Source organism: Netta rufina (assembly GCF_964035555.1).
Source record: "Netta rufina genome assembly, chromosome: 4".
NCBI classification, from domain to species: Eukaryota; Metazoa; Chordata; class Aves; order Anseriformes; family Anatidae; genus Netta; species Netta rufina.
In genome coordinates this window covers 44,797,661-44,817,670 of record NC_140127.1, presented here as the reverse complement: position 1 = coordinate 44,817,670, position 20,010 = coordinate 44,797,661, and the positions used below count along the sequence as shown (strand labels likewise).

Genomic DNA, 20,010 nt, shown 5'->3' with positions numbered 1-20,010 from the left:
CAATCTTGCCCATTAGTGAAATTGATAAGATTCAACCAAGACTTTGATCATGTTTGCTGGTAGCTGATCCAAGCACAATAAACTGAGAAAATAATTACTGACAGGTAACAAGACCAGGTAGATTGTGATAGTGAGGATTAGAATGAACATCTCTTTGGGGCAGAGATGTCTAGGATCTCAGAAAAATGTTTTGCAAAGCTAAGTCTAGGAACAGAAATCTAGAGGGGGGAAAAAAAAAAAGTAATTTTTTGGTTGAACACAAATGCTTTCAGGACATTAAATCAGGCACATACATCGCATCTGTCTCAGAGTGCTTGCTGTTTGTAAAGTTATGCACACTGTGTTGATGTATTTTATTACTCTCCAGATTCAATTTACAGGCAGAATTCCTTTCTCCTGTCATATTGTCAGGATCCTGTCAGGATCCAAGCAATTTTCTTTTTCAACACTCCAAGCCAAAAAAGACCATAATTTTCCAGAAGAAATAGAAACTTCACAGAGCAAAGCCAAATCCTAATAAGAAATACACAAGCTTCTTCATCTTGCTGTTACTGCCCATAATTCAATTATCAGTGTTCAGACAACAGGTTGTGGGGGGAATGTTTCTTTCTGCCTGTTTCTTTCTGTCCAAAGTTGTTTGCTGTCACGTAATATTTGTACTCCACATATCACACATTTCTTTGACAAGCTGATACAACAGTATCCTGGAATGTTGAATATGACCAAGTTTCAAATTACTGCAGATTTCTGCTCCTAATGCACAAAGAAAATTACAAGATTTTGAATAAGAGTTTGAGAGGTGTGTGCTTGTTGAAAAATTACTCCCAGACATTTATAATACTGACAATTACTCCCTACCAATTATAATACTGAAAAAATTCTCATTTCTTTATCAGAACAGACTTTGTGTATCGGCCATCTGCTACTGACTTTAGCTATCAGCTACTATTGAAGCATGGTTTCATCTTTCACTAAGGATTAGCCCATGCCATTCTCATCTGATAGTCTTGCCCATCCATACATTTAACACCTTATTTTTAAATGTCTCTTTCCTGGTTATAACACAGAGATTATTATTCTCAGAGGTGATGAGGAGATGATCTGTACGGGTATGAGAGGAGCATTCCATTAAATCTTCCAATAAGCTCCGAAAGGGATATAAACTCTCTTTGTTGTGGGTGCAGCTGAATCTTTTCTGTTCTCTTCTTTTGCCAGGAAGATATGAGTGGCTGGAGTGTTTGATGCTATATATAACTAGTTGATGTCAGCTGGATGCCAATTCCTTTGAAGAGGATCAGCCCCCAGTTTGTCTCGGTACTAGGTACCATGCAGATCCAAGCACAAGGGTAGAAACCATCCTGGACCAGGCAGGTCATCCCCATTCATAACTAACTCCTGAAGCTTCAACTAAAGGGTTGAGAACGCTTTTATCTGCACAACATAACAGTAGGGTAAGTGTATTGTTTCCTGAAATATTTTGACATTGTCTGTCCTACAAACTGTCAGATAAAAGACATTTATGTAACCTCTTGACTCTGCAATTGAAAAGACGTTTATTTTTTTACCTAGTCAAATTTGCACTTCCTTTAAAGATGCCAGAGCATCTTATTTAGTTGCTCAAATTCTTTATTAGATTTAAAAAAAAGCAAAAAAAAAAAAAAACAACAGAATAACATTTATGAAAACATATAGCAAGTTATAATTAAAATATTAATTATGAATTTATTTTTTTAATATAATGTGTAGATGTGAGAAGGCCTAGATCACCGACACTGATTTTGCTACAAAATGTATATATCCAACTCAAAGTTCATTCCTTGGAACTTTCTATCCATCAGAATACATCCTAGCATCTGTCTGCAGGCAAAAACTGCAGTGCATTTTGCATAGTTAAAACCACTGTATTTCTAGATCAGGAATAACTAAATTCAATATTCAGCTGTTCTAAACATGCTATCAGAAATTAAAGTTGGCTTACTACTGCAAGCTGGCTCAACAATATAAAAATGTGTGTTTTCTTTCAGCAAGGAAAAATCATATCAGAAAATCACAATGTTATCACATTCTGCCATGGTCAAAGAGAGGAAACAACAAGCATCAGCCATTATGGATGAAATACAGAGAAATGGTATAGCGCTGAACCCAACTTACTCTATATGCACTGTCCTCTAGCCCTCCCTGAAATATTTTTAATCACAGAGTTTAACTCTCTTACAGCTTTGTCTCTGGGTGTTTTGCCATAAATAATCTTGGGGGAGTATCATGCTGCCTATGGTAACTAATCCTTTTGTAGTTGCCTCTTTTCATTTGAAAGCTATTTTCAGATGAACAACTGCTGTGAAGGAATGAAGTAATCTAACAGCTGATGTACATTCTGCTAGGATAGCCTTTCAGAATATTATTTGGGGTTAATAACATGACTTCATTCCATTTTAAAAGGCTATCATTTGAGAAACATGCTGATCTGTCTGTATCCTCTTCTTTTGCTCTTTTTCACTTTGCTTTTTCATATGAATGATAGAAATTTTTGAAACAACTGTTTACAGCTCTGTTCCTCCCATGCATAATTAATCTTTGTAACTAACAAAATTTACTAGCAATGTGGCAATTTTCTCTAGTGCATAGCCACCACTCTTCTGTTGTTGCACTGATGAAAATGCAGACACTTATAAGAAGGTAGCTTGATTTGCAAAAACAAGTTCTTAAAAAAAAATAGGCTTCTAGTGTGACACCTTCAGAAGCAATTAACTCATCTGGGAATACAAGTCTTCCTGGCTTTCACTCGGTACGTACTGGATGTTTTTGGAGATCTTTTCAATCCTCCCTATGAACGTTTTTTATCATCTATAAAAAATACCAGTTTTAAAAAAGTGATAAACACCCCACAAGTCTCACTGAAGAAAAAGAAAACAAAACAAACAAAAACAACCAGCAGGGAGCTCTGTTAATATTTAGATTTTATGAAAATCATACTGCCTACATCAGAAAAATACTGGACATTACATTCCAGTACTGAAAATCTTTCCTGTGGTCTTTTGCTCCAAAGAATTTGGGGATGGTTTTTGTGCTCACTAATTGACCTGTCTGATTGCAGGAAGAGTAGGACCAGAGACCTAATGAATTCAGAAAAAAAGAAGCTACAAGTTTCAGTGCCTGGTCCTAGTCCTGACATTTCCATATTTTTTTTCTATACTTTCTATTTCTAAGCAAATACCTCTTCCCTCCTTCCATTCTCCACTGAACACACAAGTCTGAAACCCAGCCTGCCCTTATAGATTTCATTAGAATTCTATTATTTTTTTCCACTGAAAACCCAAGTACTATACTTGCCTGAAATTGCCTGTAAGCTCTTCGGGGCAGAAAATCTGTCTGTCATATGTTTGTTTAGATCCAGGCAATTCATGTGGTAAATGATACTGTTCATAGTAATACTAATAAATGTACCATACAGTTCTGGAAATCATTGGAATTACTGGATAATCTGTGCTGATGCTTGCATTTACTTCATATTATCTTTGTTTTCATTATTTATGTATTATCAGATTTGCTGTCAAGTTTAGATTTATACACATAGATACTACAGTTTATTCTACAAGATATGGTATGATACATGGCCACTGAAGGCAATACAGACTCTTTAAGTGTATGTTCTAGTTCTATGTCTTGGATGTCTGGGACACTTAACGTTAAAAAAATATGAAATTACATGAAATGTGTGTGATAAGAGTCTGAAATTTATAACTGTAAAAGCTCAGTGAAACCAATTTAGAAACAGAGGATAACCAAAGCCATAATGAGACAAAGCATACACTAGTCCTTTGGGACCAAATGTTGGAAAAATCAGGGATAAATCTGTTTTTTAAATGACTAAATTCAGCTCTTTTAATTTTGAGAATTTATTTTTCCCCTAATTGTTAATTGAGCAAGTTTAACCTGAGACAAGCTGCTGTCTTTCTGGGTTTTGCATCAGTATTAGTAATGAAGATTCTGTATCTGGAAATTGCATGAAAACTAAATTTCATCCAGAAAAGAATCTACCTTGTTTTGCAGACCTATACAACTCTCCAGTGTTAACAGAGGTAAACAGTAATAGAAGATTCTGTAGTGCAAGTCCCTGTGGCTTGTAACGACACTCAGAAAGTATACCCGATATGTTCTCATTTTAACCCCTTTTATTATAATGCTTTCAGGTAAACAGTTAAACTGCTTGTAAAAGAAGAAAAAAAAAAAAAAAAAAAAAAAAAGCAGAAACAGTTGTGAGTAAGATACAAAGTCATCCAAGTTTTTACCAGTGTCTAAGTTCTGGGCTAGGTTAGTAATGACTGAAAGCCCACATCTCCCTGTGGTACATGACTTTGTGTTCTAGTGAAATCCTACATGTCACTACATGTTGCAGTAATAGACACTACCTGTAAACCCTCTTACAGTGTTAGAAGAGAGAGGAACGTGGTCACCTTCCTAACTGTTTTTTCTCTGGCTGACTTTGCTTAATGTTAAATTTCCTAAGTGTGATTGGCAGAGGTATACATGTATATATGTATGTTTGAGGAAGCCGTTAGCATTCAATTACACTTAAATCTCATGTTTAGTTCTGTCCTATTTCTTAAATTCATTCTTCAGTAGCTATATGATCTTTTATGATGGAGTTACAAATTCTTATTTCTGATACTATGAAAAACTGTATCATATACTATGACGCTCATTATTAAAATTTATAATCCAGATGAAGGTATTTAGAAGATTGTTTACTGGAAGATTAAAAGGGATTGGGGGAATGCAGGAGAAAATAGATAAATCATATTTAAATGAAATCTGTTAAGATTTTAAGGGCAGGATAGGGAGGGCTTGGCAGGAACAAATAAAAACATTAAACTAGAAAGTTAAGATGAGGATTGAACTACAAATTAAACTTCCATTATGAATGCCCATTTATGAAGTGGACTTGGAGATGTTTTCTTCCTATCATCCTCTAAATGTCCCCCTTTTCTCATTCTTCATCACCTTTCCTGCAGTGACACTGAAACAATCCCTAGACACATTATAAAACCAGACAGCAGATTAGATTTTAGTTGGCAGGGGATTCAAATGAACTTCACACCTATGCTTCTGGGATGCTGCCTAGATACACAATAGTACACAACTGTAGGTTACAAAGTACCTTGGAGCCTACAGTAAACATTAACAAGAACAGCACGTATGTAAGGGAACAGCAAGGCCCAAAATAGTTAACATCCAGCATGTCCCAGAAGAATATTGAGTGGTTTGGACAGAGAACTGCAATCATCTTGGCGCCCCAGTCTCTTAGGACTTACATATTACCCACTCCACAGATAATGAAGAAAAGCTTTTTCTACAGGAAAACATTGCTGATCTGAAAGGTAAACTTCCCTTTCTAATATAAAACCATTCAACAGTCCATGCCCCTGAAGTAATCTTGAAAAATAAGAACATCAAAATATGAGTTGTTGGTCAACATTTCAGGCTGCAGGCCAATAACTAGTGCGCTTATCTCAACCACAGAGCCAAAACTCCACCATTATCTGTCACTGATATGGCTTATTGGACAAGCTGAGTCATTTTCTTCCATGTTAAGAACTCCCTGTTTTGTAGCTACCCCTTAAATATCAGAAGGGTGTTAGGATTCTTTATGCATACTATTTTTAAAACAGAAGTCCATGCTCCAGTTCATGACACAGTTAGCTTGCTCTTTCTCCAGTTAAATCTACTGCAAGCATTTGATTGAAATAAGTACGAACAAAAGAGGATCAACAGTGATGAACTCCACGGCCACAAACCTGTTTGATTTAGTACACAGAAAACTCATCCTGTACAGCTTGGGCTAAACAGAGCACTGATCTCAGTTACATTTTCCTAAATGTCAACAATCCACATTGCTTTTCCATCATAAAGTTAGTAGGAGACATACGCCATGCACTCCAAATGAAAGTCTGAAACTAAAAATAAAACCCTTTTTATTTTTTTTCCCCCAGCATATGCAAAATTAATTTTGACATTAGGGACCTATCCAGCTAATTAAACTGGGATTCCTGTCTGCTTGCCGTGGAAGCAAGATACAGTGTTTTACATCTAATTTGCTTTCTCTTTGTTTTAATGCATTAAAACATACGTTGAAGTTCATACTTTCAAGACCTGTAGATAATTAGAATATGTAAACAATAGGAGGATTTATTATTAAAGAAATAACAGAATGTGATACTGAAAAGTGGATCAAAGAAACACACTGCACCTATTTGATATAATCCTCAAAGCATATTGCACCTTCCCATTTTTCTTCCTGAAGTTTATGAACAACTGAGGAGAATAGTTTTAACTAATAAAATGGCAAATATTAATGTAAGTGGCAATAGGAAATGATTTTATTGAAAATTCAGTTTCTACTATATGATCTAATTATTGTTGCATTTGTTCAATTCTACAAAGTTCTAAGCAGAAATAAATTAATACAAAAATAGTTTGCTCAGTGTTGAAGTTACTGTATTCTAAGGTCCAAGCCTTGTCTATAGGTTGAGGACACCTAGTGAGAGACTTCAGTCACTCGGCTTGCTCATTGCCACCAGCATCCCAAACTCCAGAACATCACCACAGAGATAACCGGTACTTTCTGATATTCCATGTTCTCTATTTACAGTCTCAGTTGATCTCCTCTTCCCTGCTTATGCATCTTCATTTTCAAAACCCCTAGGAGCTCACCAAAAAAATACAATTTTTTTTTTTCCTTCAATGGTGAATAAACTAATACTGCACCTAATAATTCAGTATCTGATTGTGTCATTTTGAGAAGACTTGCTTGTAACTTTCCTCCTAGACAGAGTAAAAAATAAAACATTCTAAATCTATCGTTTCCTAAAAGCATGTTGTAATTTGTTCTGTCTCTCATTTTCAACACCGTAAGCTTTATTTTGAAGCTTTCTTTAAAAATAACAAAAAATACAACTTAATACAGACTTTCTAATACAAACTCTTCTTAAAGTAGAAAATGTCCTAGATTTCAGAAGAAAGTGGGGTTTTAAAGAGTAATTCATAATAAAATGCTTTAAGTAATAAAAAACTGGTAGCTGTGCTTAAAAGGAGCAATCTGCTCATCTATCCAGTGCAGGGCAAAAAGTTAACTTAATGTTTGATTTGGGAATGCTGAGGTCAAATAGAATTTTGTTCCAGGTTTCAGCAGAAGCCAGTTTTCACTAGTCTGTGTGCAGGACAATATAGACTTGATTTTCAGAACAGCTGAATGTCATTGAACTGAAATAAATTTGGAGCTTGGGGTGCTTAGCATCTTTGAAAAACAGGTTTGTGGTGTCCTATAATCTGCTCCAAAATTTTAGAAAATGATTAATTTCACTAACACCATATGAAGCTGCCTCATGTATTAGATAAGTATGCACTGATGTGTCATCAGGTTTCAGGTGTAGGGTACGTGACATCGGGCATTTATGAAAAACAGAGGTATGTATTTATCCCTTGTATTTCAGTCTCACCCAGCTTAAACCTCGGAAAAAAGGTCAGCACCCCAAGAGATATCATGGTAGAGGAACTATCGACACTCAGCAACAGAGGGGCAAGACTCTTCAAGAGACGTCAGCGGAGATCTGACAAATACACGTACGAAAATTATCATTATGTAACAAACAAGCCAAGAAATGTGAGTATTTGTAATAACTTATTAATGAAACACAGTGAGACTAGCCTGGGGTTCCCTTGATGCTCATGATACATTATGTACCTGATTTATTTGTTGCTTCAGGAAGAATAAGAGTAAAATACTGTACTAGAACAATGTTAATATGAAGTGAGCTATTTGTATCTATTGGGCTCCTGTAGAAAAATAAAAATAAAAAATCTGAAGACCTTAATACTTCAGGACATCAGATTCAAATAATTTTCATGCAAATTCAGATTCAGGTTACTAGTGACTGGAGTTCTTGTCCTGTAATAATGGGCACATTGACTACTGAAAGTTAAGTAGTTAATGATATTCAAAAGGTTGGAAGAAGTAACGGTCTGTTTTACATGGCCAGGAAGTATTCCTATTAAAATAGGGTGGTGGTCTCAACATAGTTGCCAGGCAGCTATGTGACTCTCTCAAATGACAGAAATTTTTGAGACTTCTTGCCTTCCATGTCTCAGCAAGGGGACAAACGATGAAGTTTGTCACTGAAAGACAATTATTCTCTGAACTAGGCCCTCAGGAACTGGGTTAAAGCATTAGTGATACCCTGGGAATCCTCATGGCAGGAACTAAATGCACCTGATGTACGTCTCATTTATTGCCTTTGTGAAATACTTAAACCTCTTTGTTTGATCTCTGCAAAGAGGGAGAAAAACATTCATAAATTTTGTCTGGTTCTCCAATGTAATAATGGTTTATTCATTTAACAATGAATAGTCTATGCCCAGTCTAATAAAGTATGCAAGCAGCCCCTCTACTTCCATTGTAATTTCATGTCTTTATTGTTTTAAATCCCACATATGTGATGCTATGATTATATTAGCATCTGAACCCTAGAGAATCCATAGAAAGACTTTGACTGAATTCTTTAATCAAAACCTTCACTTGGAATAAAAAAGATAGTGACTATATGTAATGTATTGTTGTGATAAAACCCAAAGTTTGTATTGGTACAAACAGGGAATGAATAATTGATGAACCAAACAGTAAAGCATCAATGGCTTTGCTCAAACTACGTTCAGTTTTATTAATGAAAACACACAAACACACATGTGCAATTAAATAAGAAACAATAAAATGAATGCAGTTTTTTTAAGTCTATTGAATTATTTTTTGTCTTATGGCATCTCTTAAGGAGATTTTGGGAGCAGAAAGTAAGATGCATTTGTAATTTACTACTGTCTTGCTAATCCAAATGCTGAAGGATCTCTCTACTTCTTCCCTGGAATTTCCCCCAAAAACACATGCATACTGCACAGTCATTACGACATTCTGACATGGGAAGAAATGATGCCTCTTTGGTTTCTGTTCCCCTCCCTTAAACGCCTATTTAGCCACCACTGGTGGTATCTTCACCAGCGTTACGATTCTGGCTGCCAAAATTAATATTTCTAACATATTTTAGGATGGCTCCAAAACATACTGCCTTGATATTTTTTGTTTGCTTGTATGTTTCAGGTTAAAACAAGTATAATTTCTTTGCTTTCCTTCTTTAAGAAACTCATACTCTGGAACTGTCTATATTTAAATTACTTTTAGCCTATGTGTCATAGCTAAAATAAGATACTGACTTCTTATAAGACTCCCATCTATATTTATGCAACAATGATTAAGCCTTTAGATGTTTCCTTAGAACTGATGACCCAATAGGAGGGTGGAAAATAACAGCATATCATTAATCGCCAGAAAGTGACCTGCACTGAAGTTGTTATTTCTATTATAAATACAGGAAAAGAAAAGCCCAAACAAAAGCAATTCAACAAATACAGTGGATTTTCAACTGATATAGGACGAGAAGCTTTGATGAATCAGTGATTTGAAACCCATATGCCTTAAACCTGCCGGATTTCTTGAATCTTTGGGCAGCAAGGGGGCCCTGTCTGGCACATCACAACTTCTAGCATCTAGTGATCCATGGGCCCCCCTGCCAAAGTGACCAGCTTTACTCTTTGCTGTGAACTATACAGCCCACAGGCACAGGTAGATATAGTGGTGACTGGTATGAGCAGCAGACGGGATGAAATCTCTTCTTAGACTACCTATTAATATTCAAATATCCCCAATTTTGGAAACGGTCAGAAAACTTAATTGGATGGTAATGATGCTTCAGAAGTCTTGTTCTAGCTCCCAACACCCCCAATCCTTTGAATAAATCCATCACAATCACACACTTGAAATATAGACATTTAAAATTGTGCTGTGATAACATTCTTAACACTGATAAATTATTCTTTTGCTTACATAGCCATTGTAAGAGAGTTGTGAAACTGTTTCATCTTCTGGGTAACAGTCAGAAAATCCAGAGGAATGCTGTCTAGCAAAAAGGGTACCTAACAGCAGGACAGTGTACCTTTGGATAATATATCCTAGGTCTCAGATCTGGCCTGTAAGCTGAAGTAATATTCCATCCCTCAACAGAGAATCAGAGGGACTCATTTTTTGCCTGTGCTATCAATGATATTTATTTCTCTTTGAATGCAGCGTGGAGAGCCCATGCAGGGTGTTAAAATGGATGGCCTCAATGTTGAAGGAATTCCCCAGCATGCCCCAATGACACCTCCTAACACACCTGATCCCCGGAGCCCACCGCATCCTGACAACATTGCCCCAGGTAATAGATGAATTTATAGACATGGAATGCATTTATTACCCATCTCACAGCAGACGAAGGAGCTCTTTCTAAAACAATGTCATTAACAATAAGTTATTAATGGAGTTACTATTAGAAATACATAAATTGAATCAGATAACTAATCAGAATCACCCATGGAAATTTAAACCAGTTGCTTCTGTTCGTTCTTAACGATTTGATATGTCCCTTGTACTACCTCTCCCTCAACTGAAGGCATGCATTATTTTCCAGTGAGACTGCTCATATATTTATTGATCTTATAAACATTGAGAAACAGATCTTCAGATTTAAAACCAGATTAATATACTGACTTTTCAATGCCCTATTTTCTAAGATACAACACACTGCTTAACAGTCTGAAAGTTATCCACTGTAGTTTAATTACCTGTAAATGGACATCTGAAGTCATTGCAAGTTTTGCTGGAACCCTTTACAGATAAGTAACTTAAAGAGGAATTTGCCCCTGGCTGTATACACTGTTCTGCTTTATTTAAGTCCTTAACTGTGAGGGTACTGTTGTCTTTATTTAAAGCAGTGAGCTACAGGAAGGCCTTATTTTGTATTCTTTGAAGACTAGAGAAGGCTAATTTGTTTTAATTAATTTATTCAGTGATATAGCCCTTCTTCCTGTTTATGAATTATCCATGAGCAGACTGTGGTTTTTACAAATTCATTCTTTGTTCAGAATTACTCAATGCATGTTTTGTGCAGACCTTTTCCAGTCTATGTAAACTAGGTCAATGCTACTCTGTTAGTGACAGCTAAGGCTCTCTGCATCCATGGGCCAAATACAATGCAAATTGAGGTAATTTCCATTGCTAAAACATGATACAAATCTTAAAGTTTTCTTTAGGCAAGAAATATTTATTTTTGGTGAAAGGAGTATTTATTAAACCACAGGGTGTGTTTTTTTTTTTTTTTTTTTTTTTTTAGCTTACAAAAGGCAACAACATTAATTTAAAGAGCTAGATGTCATGTGAGGGTAAACAGGAAAACAGATTTCCCTTGTTTTTCAAACAAATACTATAAACTCATATATTAGAATAATCCCTTGCTGGTTCTAATTCTTCAGCTGATTCTAATTCTTCAAATTGCACAGTAAGGTCTGGGCTTTTTTCCCCTTATGTTTATTTGTGCCATATCGTATTTGGCTTTAGAAGAAATCACACTCTGAATAAGAAATCCACTTGTTTAGTAAAATTCTGATCAGAGCCTGATCCTCAGCTGATTATAGAGAGGGGAAAATAAAAACTAAAAGAAAACAAAACAAACAAACAAACAAAAAGATGAAAATGATCAAAGAGACATGTAAGTATGACATTTTAAAGCATCAAATGGAGGCAAAAAATCTGATAGAATGGCTGGGACCTTAACTCCTTTTAATGCTTTTGGGAAATCTCATCCAAAGACTATAGAATTATCTTACTTTTAACCAAAAGGCTGTTTTTAACATTTAATTGTTAATTCAGCCCAAGGTCTGCGTAGATGTGCTCCTTTTTCAAATAGATGCTTATAATGATAGAAACAAACTTAAATAAAACTAAAATAAACTTACCCTCAAAAGAAGAGTAGAATACTTCAGATCAGTTATCTAAAAGGCTACAAATACCTCCTGTGAGCTTTCTGGTATTGTGTTGCTTTGGTTAACTCACTTGATTCAATTGTTCACTTTAACTAACTGTGAAATAATGGTATATTACTTCCTATTTACATAGGATGATGGTAAGGAAATAGAAAAATCAATATACTGTTATACTGGTTTACCTGGATCTCCTTGCAGGATATTCTGGACCACTAAAAGAAATTCCTCCTGAAAAGTTCAACACTACTTCTGTGCCAAAGTATTATCAGTCTCCTTGGATAGAAGCCATTAGGGATGATCCAGAGCTGCTAGAGGCTTTATATCCTAAACTTTTTAAACCAGAAGCAAAGCCAGAACTGCCCGACTACAGGAGCTTTAACAGGTAATTTTGAGTGAACACTGGCTTTTATAGAGCAGTGAAAAATTACTCTGAAATGAAATGTATCCATTGGCTGTAAAAAGACCCATCACCTGTTTTTGCAAGTATACCCGTAAGCATGAACAAACAGATTACAGGTAGCAAACAAGAGCTTTAAGAAGGTAAATAGTTCATCTCAAAGTGTGGACCCAAAATTAAATTCTAGAACCAAGAATGTAAGATTAATTGCTGAAAATATTGAATGAAAGAGAGAAAGAACAAAACAACCACGGAAATAGAAGTATCAGAATCCAGTGTACTGAATAAATGTGAAAAATGGGATATAGCATTGCCTACAGTATTTCTGTTGACTTTGGCAGGTATGGGATCATGACCTCATAAGACCTACCAGGGAAACTCTCAGTAAACACTTGGCTTGTAAACACTGTAATGCAAACCACATATATTTTTCCTTTCTATTTTTTAATTTTATTTATTTACTTATTTATTTTGCAACTCACACTCTACAGGCTTATATTTTTAGGCAATGATACTACAATGAAATCTATCCCTCTACCAATCCCTCAGACCAGTCAGTTAGCAGCTTGCTTTTTTTTTTTTTTTTTACCACATTTAACTTTTTTTGTATCTTCAGTAACTTTTGGTAACAAATCAACAGATGGAACATTACAAGCAGACTTGAAAAAACATTTGAAATAAAAGGGGATCTGAGACTGAAGTTATTTGCATAGTAGGTAGCATACTGAATACTGAGGCTTTCAGTGGAACTTCTTTATATATTGACAATACTGAGTTTGGAAATACTTTGAAAGTTTTAAAACACATTCTTACTTAAGTCCTTTGCTGTAATTCATGCCACTCACAGTATCTTTGTATATCAAAGTCATGGACAATTTTTCACTAAATGATCCCTGGTAAGCTACTGACACCTGAGGCAAACCAAAACCTCTTTGTCAAAACACCAAATAGATGGCAAATTAATAATAATAATAAATTAATTAATTAAAAAAAAAGGCATGGCAATATAAACACCACAAACATCACTTGCATTCCTGCCATAGAGGCAGGCCTCAACTATGAACTCAAGGAGAAAATACTCCACAATGCAGCATCAAAATTGGCACTGCTGACACTACATTAATTTTTACATTCTAACAGCAATACACATCACAAGTGTGTAGCACAATCTTGTCAGCAAACAAAATAATAATACAAATCAGAGAGATGAGCCACAGCTGCCAATATTGGAACAGTAGCTGCACAGTTTATGTACTATGGTTATTGTAACTGGGAAAAAGAAAAAAAAAAAGCCAAACATATATGTGTATATATAGAAACAGAGCCAGAATCAGCAGTTCCTCACACAAATGAGATTTTGAGTCCAGCATACAAGTCATCACTGTTGAAAGACAGAATCAGACAGGGCACAGAAGCTCCATTAATAGGGATATGTGTCTTGAGACAGTATCTCATGGCTTCTTTGTGAATTTCTAGCTGCTTTGTTGTCCCATAATCTGTTAGTTGTCCTCTATACAACACTAACTGTTCAGATTTCTTTCTATGAAGACTTGCTCTGTGTATGATATAGCAGAACCATAGTTCACCACAGTCCAAATTTGTTGAACATTCATGCATTCATTTAAGGGAAAGGTCAATATTCATCCTTGGAACTGCCATAAAAAAAATAAAACCTGGCATGTAATTCTAGATCCAGATTATGAAACTGGTAAATTGAAAATGCAGGAGATATAATCCATGATATTTAAATAAAGCAACCACTCTCCTCACTCTGCATCCACGTCAAAATAAAAAGATACCCAGTGAACCTAAAAAAGCTGTTTGATACATACAAGGCACTCAGACTTATGTTTTATAGCAAGAAAAACTAGATCCAAAAGAACTTAAGAGCTCGCAAAATTGCAATTCAAGATGCTAGCCTACTGGAGACGATCTCAGAGCCATGAGTTCTGTGTCTATACTCCTAAAAATGCATAGGAGAGTGGGATGACTGGTTATGGGATTCAATACAGCCAGCACACTGTACCTATCAAGCTAGCCAAAAGAAAACATTACAGAGAATGCTTCATGTGATTTAAATTCCTCTTTGTCAAGGCCATCAGCACCTAATTATTGCTGCCTATCTTCAGGTCAGGGCTAGATTAGGGGCTTCCTTTCCAAAAAAAAGAGCAGAGGTCACATGTATTCTTTAAAAATGCATACTCAGGAATAAGGTTAATTTCTTTGGAAAGAGCATTTTCCTAGGATGTGGCCAGCCTGGGTTTATTTCTAAAGGAATGTCAAACCCTGAGAAGTATAACAGCATGGCTCCAGGCTCTTCCAAGGAAGAGGTGGGAACATTTTTCACTTCTCTTGTTAAGACTTGTACCACAATACAGAAAAGAGTAAATTTACTTGGGCCAGAGGGACGTCTTTTTTTTTTTCTCTAGCTGAACAATTAAGTAGCTCACATGGAGAAAGAGAAACCAGGGTCTATATCTGAGTTCCCAGATCTTTTCATGTACTTTCTTTAGTTATTCCTTACAGTAAAGGAAATAAATATTTAGAAGCAGAAAACAAGACCTACACCTCTCTGCTATTAGTTGTTCAGCCTGATATCTAGGCTAAGATTCATACTCTGTCTAATCCACTTAAACTTATATTTTTGGGCAGCATTTGTGCTTCAATATGAAGTGCTTCATCCCCTCTGGAATACTCTATGTGAGCAGTTAGGTCCATTCTTACAAAGACATCTCTTGCAAAACAGCTCTGGTCACATTCATGCTATTATTTGACAGGGATTCAACAGTACTAGCCATGGTTGTAGAATGAAAATGCTTTTACTGAAAGCTTGCTGCAGTAGTATACTGTGTGTGTTTTCAGGAGTGGAAGTTCAAGCAAGATTTTATTCATTAGAGAATCACAGATGAGTTTTAGTATAAGATAGGTGCAGCTGCCAATACAGCTAAGTAAGATCTGAGCATTTGCAGAAGGAAAACTTTCAGGCACCTCAGGAACTTAGCAGCCTATGGGTTTTGGGCATAGAGTGACGTATCTCTTGGACTTTTATGTCTGTATCATACTAAGTAAGCTATTCTGTGCATCTAGGTCACAGCATCCTTGATTTCTTTAATTGCAGTCTTGGAGAGAAAGCAAATGATAGTGTATTAAACAATCAAAATGTGATATAATGATGCCTTTTTTTCTTTTTATCACTGAGGGTATCAATCAAGGCTTTCTATCATGATTCATCATTCAACAAAGTGCCATTATGTCTCTTCTCCTGCAAAACACTAATACAGTCATTGTTAGTCAGAACGGGGTGTGGTTAACAGTAAGTGTGATGCATAGGACTTCCCAAAGGAAACGGGCCTCAGATTCTACACAGTTCATTCATTTGTATCTGTTAAAATGGCATGCGGACTTTCCTGGACATATTCAGGTTCCTTTCAGCCTTCTTTGTTCCAGGACAAACTAGCAACATGACTTTAGCAGCTAGGGACCTCAGCTGTGTCCGAACAGCCTCACACAAACATGGCTTAAAAGTTTACTCAGTACTCAAGAGCACTCAGTTGTTGTTGTTGTTGTTGTTGTTGTTGTTTGTTTGTTTTTCTCCACTGCCAGCAACATGGCAGCTCTGGACCAAGTACCAATACTCTTTTTTTTTTTTTTTTTTTTTTTTTTAAATCATTGGCTTTAACAGTAGCAGAATCAGAACTATGGAATTCACAGAATTATTAGTTGAGGTCTAGTAGGCATTTTACACTGCAGGGATCTTGCAATTCTGGCAGGTCAATGAAGGAAGAAGCATTGGAAGCAACCAATAAGCACATTTGCCTTCTGAGGCAGGGCTTTCTGTAAGACAGCCAGTAATGGCTGAATTGCAGATAGTAGTAGGCAGGGTACATGATCAGAGAAACTGGGTTCAGAGGGTTTCTGTAACAGACTCTTCAGACAAGGCCACCCTTTCTCTCCTAGATGACACTGAATCTGCTAGCAGAGAAATGCTGCAGAACAGAGACATGTCATCTGATTTCTCTTGTCAGTTTATTTCTTACTAGAAAATTAACATTTGCTGAGAAGTTTGTAATACCACTTCATTTAGTACCTTTATTCCATCTGCTTTCCTGAAGCTGGATAAAATGTCAAAGGTAGGACTATGAATGACACACAAAGCACTATGTCTTGCTCACATAAGACAAGCAAGTCTGACTGGTTCTGCCTCTCCTACCAGAAGAATTATTGCTCAGCTTTCTCAATTCCCAAAGACTACTGTTTCAAAAACACTACAGGAATCTGGTCCATCTGGACTGGGCTCTGCTTGTATTGATTAATGGATTCTGAACTCTGTTGTAAAAATGCTGAGAACCAGATCCTCAAAGGAATTTTGGGAGCCTAACTCCAAATGATGTGAGAGATTAGTGGAAACTCAGTGCTTAGCCAGTTCCTTAGAATCTTTGTGAAATTGGCACTAAATCTTGCATTAAGCTACCCTGAAGCTCTGAGTATTTCGCAGGGTCAAGTTCCCTGTTCCTGTGTCTTCTTTTTGCACAGAATTAACAATAAGAAGAATGTTCAGAGAATGACAGTCCCATTTTTAACAGTGAAACTCACATTTTTCATAAGGTGATGCAGTAGAAGGTGTTAATCTGATACAGTTAAAACATTGCTTCAAACTTTCAAAATCAACAACTAGTGTCCTATTCTGAGACAATTCAATGTTCAATGAGACAAACTGAGAACAAAAAGAAGAAGCCCTACTAAGTCAACAGTTAAAAATAAACATGGTTATGCCTCATAACATTAAATCACACATCTACTTTTTAGGAATATGTGAAGTAATTACTAAACAGTCTCTTATATTTCCTTGTGCCACTTCCTATGGCTCTGAACCAGCATTTCCGCCCTTACTATGAACAGTGACTACTGGAATTTTTACACGAGTTTTAGGCTTCTATACAATGAATCAGAGGTCAAGTGATACAATTGATGTCCACACAACAGAGGTCATTATGACAGCATGTTGTCAGACGAGTTATTGCTCACAAAAATATACTGCTGCTATAAAGGAAAATTAACATCTAGTAGCCAATTACTATACTCTCCTTTATGTTGATTACCATGTGCTTCTGCCTAGCATGCAAGAATGGCCTCTCTGAGGCCAGATTTTATATAGGAACAACATGATTTTTTTTTTCCCCACAAAATACATTTAAATTTCTCTAAAACACTCTTGTTTCTGTTACCTACAGAAAATTCCTGCACTTAAAAGCAAAAGGTACTACAAGAAGGAATTTTAACACTATAGAATTGTTTGGAATTTTATACAGCTATTACTGTTCCATTCATCTTGATATTCCTTTGATTTACATATTGATGAGAATTAAATATTACGACAATGTGAGACTGTGTATCTTAATTAGAGCAGCAATTAAAACAATCTTTATTATCCTGTAAGACGCAGATCACTACATTCACTCTGTGCCAATTACCAAGCAATTATTTTTAATCAGTATCATACAGTATCCAATTTGGCACTGTGACCTAGAAGACAAGAAAAGCTTGATACCACAGGCACTTTATACAAAGAACTCACTTTTGACCTCAAGAGAGTTAAATGCCTGGACTGGTTACTGCTGCAAAATCATATCGTCAATTGAGAAAGAGTTTTAGAGCTTAATTCAAAGCTGTCCTCTTCTCTCCCTAAATATGCATGCCCAGAAATTTCATGATTTTTGTATCTTGCAAGATTGACCTTTGGAATTGTCCACTAGTCCTTTTGCCAAAATCTGCATGTGAATCTGAATCAGTGAATCATTTGTGTAATGACAGAGAAATGCCATTTCTTTTAGGTCACAGATTCATTTTTTTTCTGGATTAATCTCTTTATTTTTGTGCGCTTAATTCAAAAAAGGTTTTGTTTTATCCATAGTTACCTTGTTGAAAATTCTAGTCAGATCTAGTCAGATCTTCAATTTTTCTCTTTTAGTTTCTGTTGGTAATTATTTCTCTGGGCTTCTACTATAATACTTGGAGCCACTAGGAATATATACCAGCAGATCTGTTTGGTATCAAACACACAAAACCTACAAGGGCTAGAGGAAATCTGTTTTAAAAAAAATAATTTTCACGCGCCACTATATATGTATCTTTGCAGAAATCAGTGTTGATGTGTAATTTTAAAATCTTAAATCTCTTAACTGGCCAGACGATATCCCAACAAAGTTATGCAGCTAATCAAAATGCAAAGCACAAGTCTGTTAGCTTATAAAAAGGATTCTGGAAAAAGTGAGAGACCTCTCCTTCCCCCCTCATCCCCTCAATTTTTTACAGTCTAGAAATCTGAAAATAATAATTAAAAAAAAAAAAAAAGGATGAAGGGAGGTATTTGTTAATACTATTGCTTAAAAATATCTGCAAATGCATGTAGCAGTTAGTTCCTGCTTAGTACTTCTTATCTTTTAGTTTCTCAGACTTACCGAATGAGGGAACACGTACTTTTAAATAACATGAAAAATACTGGCTGCAAATTAGGGCCAACTTCAGCAAGTGTTTCAAGGTTTAGTTACATAAACATTTTCTTCAGGAACAAAGCTAGAGTAAGAAGTCCTCACCCATTCCCCTCCTTTCCACGGCTGTTGTCTTTGGCTGTTCCTTTCTGCTTCACATTACACTTCATTGCCTCCTCACTTGTCTCACTTGTATTGTTACAATTGTTTCAACAAAATGATAAAAAACAGATTGCTGCAATAATTCTCTTCTGAAGGTTTTTGTGTGTGTGTGTGTGTGTATGTGTTTTGTTTGTTTGTTTGTTTGTTTGTTTGTTTTAATGCAGATCACATAAATGACCCAATTGTATCACATATCCTACATACGTTCTTGTTCTTGCTGGTACAACAATGTGATGCTGAAATATAGTCTAGTGGGAGGAACAGGCTGCTGGGGATAGGAGAAAATGGGGTGAGAACTTCCTGAACTAGTTACCTGCTAGGGAGAGCGTGCTGAATTATGATTTTCAGACTTAGAAATTCACCACCAACAAAATAAATTTAGTAACTGTGACTCACCAATTAAAAGTTTTTCTTGCAACATCTATTTTCCCCTCGGATTTTCTGTCCATTGGTAACTCTGAAGAAGTCTTTATCTATGGGAAAATATATCAGATATTAAAGACAATTTGCCAGAAAAGCAATTAGCATACTTTTCCCAAAGGTGTTAAAATGTAAACAAGAAATTACATTACATCTTTATCATTAAAATAGCTTCTATACTTTTGATGCCTCGGAGAAGAATATTTTTTAAATCACATTTTAATTTCATTTCTCTAATATCTACAGAGTTGCCACTCCCTTTGGTGGTTTTGAGAGAGCATCAAAGCTGGTTAAATTCAAGGTACCAGATTTTAATATGCTGATGCTAAATGATCCGAGATTCATGATCCTTGCAAACCCTCTTGCTACCAGAAGATCCTTCAATAGGACTCCTAAAGGATGGACGTCTGAGAATATTCCTGTAGTATTCATTCAGCCTACAGATTCCAACACTGTTCCAGAAACAGAGGACCTGTGAGAGAAGCTGCACTCTATATCATAAAAAATGCTGAAAGCTGCACATCCATGTGTTTTTGGTCCAAATACTACTAAAGTCTACTGATAAAATCTTTCCCAGGCAGCTGGCATATAAGTCATAATGTCTGATGTAATGTCTCTTCTCTGGCATTTAATTTCATCTGT

At 35.9% G+C, this 20,010-nt stretch overlaps 1 protein-coding gene across 1 annotated transcript; it reads left to right on the top strand.

The window, feature by feature from the left end:
* Positions 1-1,328: 1,328 nt before the first annotated feature.
* On the top strand, positions 1,329-19,846 carry MYOZ2 (myozenin 2; the record flags this gene model as incomplete). Its single annotated transcript, XM_084285766.1, has 6 exons — positions 1,329-1,451; positions 2,025-2,128; positions 7,491-7,660; positions 10,169-10,298; positions 12,100-12,283; positions 19,615-19,846. Exons 2-6 carry the CDS (start codon positions 2,053-2,055, stop codon positions 19,844-19,846), a joined length of 792 nt encoding a protein of 263 aa, XP_084141892.1. The 5' UTR covers positions 1,329-1,451; positions 2,025-2,052.
* Between the last annotated feature and the right edge of the window lie 164 nt (positions 19,847-20,010).